Source organism: Nicotiana sylvestris, chromosome 6 (assembly GCF_000393655.2).
Source record: "Nicotiana sylvestris chromosome 6, ASM39365v2, whole genome shotgun sequence".
Lineage (NCBI taxonomy): Eukaryota > Viridiplantae > Streptophyta > Magnoliopsida > Solanales > Solanaceae > Nicotiana > Nicotiana sylvestris.
Genome location: NC_091062.1, coordinates 97,088,411 through 97,098,665, shown reverse-complemented (window position 1 = coordinate 97,098,665; position 10,255 = coordinate 97,088,411). Strand labels below are relative to the sequence as shown.

Genomic DNA, 10,255 nt, shown 5'->3' with positions numbered 1-10,255 from the left:
TTTTAGCTATGTTTATATTTTGTAATTATAATAAATAAAGCACAAGGACAAAACATCCTAAATATTAGACTATTTATCGCAATATATTTTCTTGCACGTACAACTATATATTGCACTTTCAAGAGGAATATCAATATCGACAACAAGAGTTCTGGTTATGGCAGAGCAACTAAAGCATTAGAAGAAAACATACACGAAAAAGCATTAGCTACAAAGAAGTGTTCTGTAAGATACCCTCACATCAAATGCTTTTAAAGTATAATACGTAATTATCTAACTAACATCACTAAATTGATTATTTGTGTAAGTTCTAATGATGTCCTTTCATTTTGAAATCACGTATTATGCTAATGTAATAATATTTTCCGGTTGTTGGATGATTTAAATGTTTAAACCATCACGTACCATTATTAAAGTGCAACGCACGTTCATAGATACTAGTACTATATTAAAAGCACGAAGCCCCTTAGCGAAATATCATTTGCCTTTTTTATCCTTTTAAAATTAGAGTTCACACTAGATAAAATAGATATTTAATTATTTTCCTAAGATTTGAGACCTTTAAATTAACTAAAATTTGACTATTAAATCTCTTTCCTTATTTAATTATATAAGAATTTCTAATATTTAAGAGTTTAAAATTAAAAAAAATATACGTTGATTTAATTGTCCAATGGAACTACATCCAAGTAGCATATTTTGTTTACCAACGCCATATCTTTTAAGACATGATAGTTGCTTCTGTTGTCTAAATAAAGATTATATCTTTCTTCTTTTAAGTTTGATACATAATTGAAAAGGTTCTAAGTCTATATGAACGGATATTATGTACTTTGGTTACTGAAGACAAATTTTGAACGAATATTATATTATTGCCGGAAATAAATATTTTACCTGAAATTCCAATTCGGCGCATCTACCTGATAATTTATGTACTTTTGATGAAATAACCATTTAACAAATTCTGATGTAATATAATACTGTCATTGGTCAAATTGATAATCGAAATTTGTATTACTTGTATTTCAAAGAGATATTAGGTGAAATACAACAAAATAACATATTTATATATTATTTAACAAGATATTATAATTACAATTATTATATAACTAATTCAACTAAATTCATCATCTTTGTATATTAAGAAGATATTGTTTCAATAAATACGATAATTTATTTTTTTTGTATATATTTTATATTGATTGACGCGAAACATATCAGTTAGATTTAAAATCATATTTTCGTATTGGAGTCGCAAATATAAAAGACTTTGAGAAGAAAAAGGAAATGAGGATATTGTCAATTTTAATACTCCTATCATATTTTTGGTTGTAATTGAAAAAGTAACCATACTGCTTTTCCTTCTTCACTTAAAAAATATAAAGCACGCTCTCTCTCAAACCCTAACGTAAGTTGTAGATTTAGAATTGACTTCATTCTGAGTCCAAAGGCTAAGAGTGGGGCATCTAGTCCGAATACTACAGAAACTCGGATTCAATCAGATTAGAGGCGGCGAATTGGGATTTCAGGCGGTTGTCAACTACTCCTATATGTTTGAGGCGGCATAGTCGGTGAGTGCAAAGTTTTTTCTATATTAATTCGTCTTTGTTGTTATTTTTCTGTTGAATTTGTATTGTTGCACTTAGGTTTTATCTGTTTGAGCGGACTGATTTGAGTACCGTCCATATTTTGTTGTTGTGAAATGTTAGGGTTTCCTGATTGAAGAATGTCGAACTTGGGGGGTGGTGCAGAGGCACATGCACGTTTCAAACAGTATGAATACAGAGCTAACTCAAGTCTAGTCCTAACCACTGATTCTCGTCCTCGTGACACACATGAACCCAGTGGCGAACCCGAATCGCTTTATGGTAAAATAGACCCAAAAACATTTGGTGATCGAGCTTATAAGGGCAGACCTCCTGAATTAGATGAGAAACTTGAAAAGGCTAGGAAGAAGAAGGAGCGGCAGCGGGACCCACTTGTATCCGAGCCCCCCACCAGGAAGAAGAGACGTTTACTTGTTCAGGAAGAAAGTGTTCTTACTTCAACTGAGGAAGGTGTGTACCAGCCTAAGACTAAGGAGACTAGGGCCGCTTATGAGGCTATGCTCAGTATGATTCAGCAGCAACTTGGTGGACAGCCGTTGAACATTGTGAGCGGGGCAGCTGATGAGATATTGGCTGTGTTGAAGAATGATAACTTTAAGAATCCTGACAAGAAGAAGGAAATTGAAAAGCTGTTGAATCCGATATCCAACCAGGTGTTCGATCAGTTGGTGTCGATTGGGCGACTCATCACTGATTATCAAGGCGATGGTGATGCGGCAGCGGTGACTGGTGCAGGTGATGGTGATGAAGCTCTTGACGATGATGTCGGGGTAGCGGTTGAGTTCGAGGAGAATGAAGAGGAAGATGATGAAGAGAGTGACCTTGATGTAGTGCCTGATGATGAAGAGGATGATGATGATGTGCTGGAAGCTAGTGGTTCTGGTGCTATGCAGATGGGTGGTGGCATTGACGATGATGAGATGCGCGAGGCGGATGAGGGTATGGCGTTGAATGTGCAGGACATGGATGCTTATTGGCTTCAGAGAAAGATCTCTCAAGCTTACGAGCAGCAGATTGATCCGCAACAGAGCCAAAAGCTTGCTGAAGAGGTTCTTAAGATTCTTGCTGAAGGCGATGATCGTGAAGTGGAAACCAAGTTACTGGTGCATCTCCAGTTTGATAAGTTCAGTCTCATCAAATATCTTCTGCGGAACCGGCTAAAGGTAGTATGGGGTACTCGTCTTGCAAGGGCCGACGAGCAAGAGAAAAAGGAGATTGAAGAAGAGATGTTGGGATTGGGGCCTGATCATGCCGCAATATTAGGGCAGCTGCATGCTACTAGGGCTACCCCAAAAGAGAGGCAGAAGATTCTTGAAAAAAGCATTAGAGAAGAGGCTCGGCGTCTTAAAGATGAGACTGGTGTTGACGGTGGCGGAGAAAGGAGGACGGCAGTTGTAGATAGAGACGTTGATAATGGTTGGTTAATGGGGCAGCGTCAGTTACTTGATCTTGACGACCTTGCATTTCATCAAGGCGGTTTGTTGATGGCAAATAAGAAATGTGAGCTTCCAGTGGGGTCTTATAGGAATCATAAGAAGGGGTACGAGGAAGTTCACGTGCCTGCTTTGAAGCCAAAGCCACTAGCCGCTGGTGAAGAGCTTGTGAAGATATCCTCTATTCCGGAGTGGGCTCAACCAGCGTTCAGTGGGATGACACAATTGAACAGGGTGCAGAGTAAAGTATATGAGACTGCCCTCTTCTCTCCGGAGAACATTTTGCTATGTGCTCCAACTGGTGCTGGGAAGACCAATGTAGCTATGCTCACTATACTTCAGCAAATTGCACTTAACCGCAACGAAGATGGATCATTCAACCACAACAATTATAAAATTGTATATGTGGCACCCATGAAAGCCCTTGTTGCTGAAGTGGTTGGTAATCTCTCCAAGCGTTTGGAACATTATGGTGTCCAGGTGAAAGAGTTGAGTGGCGATCAAACATTAACTCGTCAACAGATTGAAGAGACTCAAATTATTGTGACTACCCCAGAGAAATGGGATATTATAACCAGAAAGTCAGGTGATCGCACATATACACAGCTTGTTAAACTTCTTATTATTGATGAGATACATCTCCTGCATGACAACCGAGGTCCTGTCTTGGAGAGTATCATTGCGAGAACTATTAGACAGATTGAAACCACGAAAGAACATATTCGGCTTGTTGGATTATCAGCAACGCTTCCAAATTATGAAGACGTGGCTGTGTTTTTGCGAGTTGATCTGGACAAAGGTCTCTTCCATTTTGACAATAGCTATAGACCTGTACCGTTGGCTCAACAGTATATTGGAATTACTGTTAAGAAGCCACTGCAGAGATTCCAGTTGATGAATGATGTTTGCTATGAGAAGGTGATTAGTGTTGCAGGCAAGCATCAGGTGCTTATTTTTGTGCATTCAAGGAAGGAAACAAGTAAAACAGCTCGGGCAATAAGGGATACTGCACTTGCTAAAGACACCCTTGGAAAGTTTTTGAAGGAGGAGAGTGTAGCTAGGGAGATTCTACAGTCTCAAACTGAGCTTGTCAAGAGCAATGACCTCAAAGATCTTTTACCATATGGCTTTGCGATTCACCATGCAGGGTTGGTTAGAACTGATCGGCAACTTGTGGAGGAGCTTTTTGCTGATGGTCATGTGCAAGTGTTGGTTTCAACTGCAACTTTAGCGTGGGGTGTCAATTTACCCGCACATACCGTCATCATAAAGGGTACCCAGATTTACAATCCTGAAAAAGGAGCATGGACTGAACTCAGTCCTCTTGATGTTATGCAAATGCTTGGCCGTGCTGGAAGGCCTCAATATGACACTTATGGCGAAGGAATCATCATAACCGGGCACAGTGAATTGCAGTACTATCTTTCTTTGATGAATCAGCAGCTTCCTATTGAAAGTCAGTTCATATCCAAGTTGGCTGATCAGTTGAATGCAGAGATTGTCCTTGGGACAGTACTGAATGCCAAAGAAGCATGCAAGTGGCTCCTATATACTTACCTCTATGTTCGCATGGTGCGGAATCCCACACTCTATGGTCTAGCTGCTGATGCTCTCAAAACTGATTATACTTTGGAGGAAAGGCGTGCCGACTTGGTAAGTCTTGTTTATATTCCGGTTGTTGGTTTTTTCTTCATAGCACCGTATTTGTATTGCTTAATGCTTAATGCTTAATGCTTAATGTTGTCAGATGTTTTGCACATATTCTCCGTGTTAATAATCGTGTGCTCCCATGAATATTGATGCTAATCATGGAAAAAGTAGAGTCTGTGTAGACATAAATTCATACATTGTGTAGCTTGGGGATCGTGATTATGCATCCTGATACATAATTAATGGGCTTTTGTGTCAAGGAAGAATATTCTGTTTGGTTGTTGTTATTTCATGTTACTTTGGAATTGTGATTAGGTATTCTAGAATAAAATTTATGGGCTTTTGCTTCAAAGGAGAATTTCCGTCAGCTGGTCAGTTTATTTGTGTTCTTTTATTCTTTATGTTTATTATCTTCCATTCCCAAGAAAATTGATTCTAATCATGAAAGAAGTCATGTCATGTGTGGGTTATGTTCATATGAAGATGGTTTTCAATTTGTGGTGCTTTCAAGTCGTGATTATGCGCCCTATTCCATAATTTATGGCTTTGCTTTAGAGGAGAATTTCTGTCAGTGGTTTTTATTTCATGTTACTTTGGAATGGTAATTAGGTACTTGGATACAATAGGTATGAGCTTTTGATTCAAATGAGAATTTCTGTCAAATGCTTAGTTTAATAATAGTTACCGTGTAGTTGCCCGTCAGGGTGAGTCGAGGCCAGCTTAACCAATACTGTGGGAGAAGTAGTTGTTGATTATTTGGAGAGCTTAATGTTTCAATTAGTTTGAGTGAAACCGAGCAAAGACACCGTCACTAGAATTGTTACTATGATAGTCAATGGTGGTAACATCTAATGTCGTGCTGTTCTTCTATCATTTTTAAATTGTTGCTCTGTCTTTTGGTGTCTTGTACTGATATTATGATATTTTGGCATTCAAATTGTATTCCATCAGAGTTTGAAATACTTGCTTGCAGGTCCATTCTGCTGCTACATTGCTGGACAAGAATAACTTGGTCAAGTATGATAGGAAAAGTGGATATTTCCAGGTGACTGACTTGGGTCGTATTGCGAGCTATTATTATATAACTCATGGGACAATTTCCACATACAATGAGCATTTGAAGCCTACGATGGGTGATATTGAACTTTGTCGGCTTTTCTCTCTAAGTGAGGAATTCAAATATGTAACAGTCAGACAAGATGAGAAAATGGAATTGGCAAAGCTTCTGGATCGTGTTCCTATTCCGGTAAAAGAGAGTCTTGAGGAGCCTAGTGCCAAGATCAATGTTCTATTGCAGGCATATATTTCACGGTTGAAGCTTGAAGGGTTGTCTCTGTCATCTGACATGGTTTATATAACTCAGGTTTGCGTTTGTTGTATCAGTAACCTGTTAGTTGGTTGCTTATTTATCTCTTTTTTCATTCTTTTGTTTAGTGTTTTCTGATAGCGAGTTATCTAATCTAGTTATTTACTTTTGCAGAGTGCTGCACGTCTGATGCGAGCCCTTTTTGAGATTGTTCTGAAGAGAGGATGGGCTCAGTTAGCTGAGAAGGCCTTAAAATGGTGCAAAATGATAAGCAAGAAGATGTGGAGTGTACAGACACCACTTCGACAATTCCATGGCATACCAAATGAGATCTTGATGAAGTTAGAGAAGAAAGATTTGGCTTGGGAGCGTTATTATGATCTTTCGTCACAAGAACTGGGAGAGCTTATTCGGTTCCAGAAGATGGGAAGGACGTTGCACAAGTTTATTCATCAGTTCCCAAAGCTGAATCTTGCAGCACATGTTCAACCAATTACCCGGTCAGTCTTGAGGGTAGAATTGACCATTACACCGGATTTCCAGTGGGACGACAAGGTTCATGGTTTTGTAGAACCTTTCTGGGTGGTTGTTGAAGATAATGATGGGGAATATATTCTTCATCATGAATATTTCATGTTGAAGAAGCAGTATATTGATGAAGACCATACTGTGAACTTCACAGTCCCAATATATGAGCCATTGCCCCCTCAATATTTCATCCGCGTTGTCTCTGACAGATGGCTAGGGTCCCAGACTGTTTTGCCTGTCTCTTTCCGTCACCTGATTTTGCCAGAGAAATATCCTCCTCCCACTGAGTTACTAGACTTACAACCTCTTCCAGTTACTGCATTGAGGAATCCAGCGTATGAAGCAGTTTATCAGGATTTTAAGCATTTCAATCCTGTTCAGACTCAGGTTTTCACAGTTCTGTACAATTCAGATGACAATGTCTTGGTTGCAGCTCCAACTGGCAGTGGGAAGACCATTTGTGCCGAATTTGCCATATTGAGGAATCTTCAGAAAGGACCTGATAGTACCATTCGTGCTGTGTATATAGCTCCACTAGAGGCTCTTGCCAAGGAGCGGTTCAGTGATTGGAAGAAGAAATTTGGAGACTATCTGGGAATGAGAGTTGTTGAATTAACTGGGGAAACAGCCAGTGATCTGAAGCTGTTAGAGAAGGGTCAGTTAATTATCAGCACGCCTGAGAAATGGGATGCTTTATCTCGTCGCTGGAAACAACGTAAGCATGTTCAGCAAGTCAGTCTTTTCATTGTTGATGAATTGCACCTGATTGGTGGTCAAGGTGGTCCAATCCTGGAGGTGATCGTCTCTCGGATGAGATATATTTCAAGCCAGATTGATAATAAGATCCGTATCGTTGCTTTGTCAACCTCCCTAGCTAATGCCAAGGATTTGGGAGAATGGATTGGGGCTACGTCTCATGGGCTCTTCAACTTTCCTCCTGGTGTCAGGCCTGTGCCACTAGAGATACACATTCAGGGTGTTGATATTGCTAACTTTGAAGCTAGGATGCAAGCCATGGCAAAACCCACCTATACTGCAATAGTCCAACATGCAAGGAAGGGAAAACCTGCAATTGTGTATGTTCCCACGAGGAAGCATGCACGCTTGACTGCTGTAGATCTGATGACTTATTCAAGCATGGACAGTGAAGACACACCAATTTTCCTGCTACGATCTGCAGAAGAGCTGGAGCCTTTCGCGGAGAGGATCAATGAACCTATGCTGAAAGAGACGCTCAAGTATGGTGTGGGCTACTTGCATGAGGGGTTGAGTGCCACTGATCTGGATATAGTGAAGACATTGTTCGAAACCGGTTGGATTCAAGTATGTGTAATGAACGGTACTATGTGTTGGGGAGTACCACTATCTGCACATTTGGTGGTGGTCATGGGAACACAGTACTATGATGGTAGGGAAAATGCGCACACTGATTACCCAGTTACCGATTTGTTGCAGATGATGGGTCATGCCAGTCGACCTCTTGTAGATAACTCCGGGAAGTGTGTCATCCTCTGCCATGCACCACGCAAGGACTACTACAAGAAGTTCTTGTACGAAGCATTCCCAGTTGAAAGCCATCTGCAACACTATCTCCATGACAATTTGAATGCTGAGGTTGTTGTTGGAGTTATTCAGAACAAGCAGGATGCGGTGGATTACCTGACATGGACCTTCATGTACAGAAGGTTGACACAGAATCCAAATTACTACAATCTGCAGGGTGTTAGTCATAGGCATCTGTCTGACCACCTCTCAGAGCTAGTGGAGAATACCATTAGTGACTTGGAGGCAAGCAAATGTGTCGCTGTTGAGGATGACTTTTTGCTTTCACCTTTGAATCTTGGCATGATAGCGTCGTATTATTATATCAGTTACACGACAATAGAGCGTTTTAGTTCTTCTGTGACCTCCAAAACAAAGTTGAAGGGCTTGCTGGAAATATTGGCTTCAGCATCGGAGTATGAACAGTTGCCTATACGACCAGGTGAAGAGGAGTTGATAAGAAGGTTGATTAAGCACCTGCGTTTCTCCTTTGAAAATCCGAAATACACAGATCCTCACATCAAGGCTAATGCTCTTTTACAAGCCCATTTCTCTAGGCAAGTGCTGGGTGGAAATCTTGCTTCTGACCAGCAAGAGGTGCTTCTTTCTTCTACTAGGCTGCTTCAAGCAATGGTTGATGTTATTTCCAGTAATGGGTGGCTTAGTCTAGCACTTCTAGCAATGGAGGTGAGCCAAATGGTGACACAGGGAATGTGGGAACGTGACTCGATGCTTCTCCAGCTTCCCCACTTCACGAAGGATTTGGCTAAGAAGTGCCAAGAAAATCCAGGAAAGAGTGTAGAGACAGTTTTTGATTTAGTGGAGCTGGAAGATGACGAGAGGCGTGAGCTCTTGCAAATGTCTGACTTACAGCTTATGGATATTGCCCGGTTCTGTAATCGGTTTCCAAACATCGATCTGACGTATGAGGTGTTGGACAGTGATAATGTGAGTGCTGGAGACGATGTAAGTGTGCAGGTAACCCTTGAGCGAGATCTTGAGGGTAGAACAGAGGTTGGACCTGTTTTTGCACCTAAATATCCCAAAGCCAAGGAAGAAGGATGGTGGCTTGTTGTCGGAGATACAAAGAGCAACCAATTACTGGCCATTAAGAGAGTTACCCTCCAAAGGAAGTCTAGGGTCAAGCTAGATTTTGCTGCGCCTGCAGAAGCTGTAACGAGGACCTACACACTCTATTTCATGTGCGATTCTTATCTGGGTTGTGACCAGGAGTATAGTTTTACACTTGACGTTAAAGCGCCAATGGGTGAAGATGACAGTGGAAGAGAATGATGATGTTTTTGTTTTTGTTTTTGAGAACTTCCCCGTAAATGCTTGTTTTTATTACTGTAGACAAGCTAGCGGTGATTAGTTATTTGTCTTTCTGTTGTACTAGATGCTTCCTTTTTGATATGCCGGACTTCGAATGGCAATTCTGCAGATGCTTTATAGCTTCTAGTGATTGGTCTGAAATGTCGGTAAAATGGTATTGCCATTTTATTTGATATCACTGTTGTTTTTCTTCCCCGTTTCTTGATCCAATTCAAATCATCAAAAATATTTCATTTCCCTTCGACGGGGCAGTATATTGATTTGTTCTTCGATCCTGAATAATTACCTGCTGTATCTTTAGAGTTTAGTCTATCTAGTTCCTTCTTGTAAAATCATTTGATGAAGTCTCGTCAAATAGCTCTTCCCCTTGCAAAGATGTCTGTTTAAAGCCTACTTGAACTGTTAGGTTTTTGCAGTTGGAAGATGGTTGGACGTTGTGTGGACTGACTCACTCTGATGGTGAGGGTTTAAATTGTAATGCTTCTGTTTGTAAGAGTCGGAACAAGGTTCAGTCGTTGGAAGAGTTATTCATTCTTCTTTTCCTTTCTTTACATTTTTTAATCTTTTAATACTTTGTTGCATCTTTGTTTTTTTCTAAGACTTGTTCAATACGGGATAAAATACGAAAAATAATTCGTTGAGTTCCATATGCCGAGGGTTGTGTCGGAGTCTCTATTTGCTTCAAAATTAATGTACAAATTTACGGCAGACAGACAGGGAAGATGGATTATACTAGTGAAATACTCATATTAGTATTAGAAAGGAATGAGGGCCAACATGAGGGCTTTTGTTATAACCCCACAACAGTTTATAGAAACATAGATTAAGCAAATAAGCAAAATCACCCGGAACTTGAT

General features: G+C 40.2%; 1 protein-coding gene across 1 annotated transcript; it reads left to right on the top strand.

Annotated features, from left to right (window-relative positions):
• The first annotated feature begins 1,333 nt into the window (after window positions 1–1,333).
• On the top strand, window positions 1,334–9,571 carry LOC104235264 (DExH-box ATP-dependent RNA helicase DExH12-like). The gene is made up of 4 exons (XM_009788987.2): window positions 1,334–1,571; window positions 1,710–4,693; window positions 5,664–6,053; window positions 6,171–9,571. Exons 2-4 carry the CDS (start codon window positions 1,727–1,729, stop codon window positions 9,357–9,359), a joined length of 6,546 nt encoding a protein of 2,181 aa, XP_009787289.1. The 5' UTR covers window positions 1,334–1,571; window positions 1,710–1,726; the 3' UTR covers window positions 9,360–9,571.
• Window positions 9,572–10,255: the final 684 nt, after the last annotated feature.

Bases quoted from the DNA above. Each gene is read 5' to 3' on its own strand.
- LOC104235264 (XM_009788987.2), top strand. From the start codon at position 1,727: ATGTCGAACTTGGGGGGTGGTGCAGAGGCACATGCACGTTTCAAACAG. The intron at 4,694-5,663 runs GTAAGTCTTGTT...ACTTGCTTGCAG, and splicing joins AGGAAAGGCGTGCCGACTTG to GTCCATTCTGCTGCTACATT. The intron at 6,054-6,170 runs GTTTGCGTTTGT...TTACTTTTGCAG, and splicing joins ACATGGTTTATATAACTCAG to AGTGCTGCACGTCTGATGCG.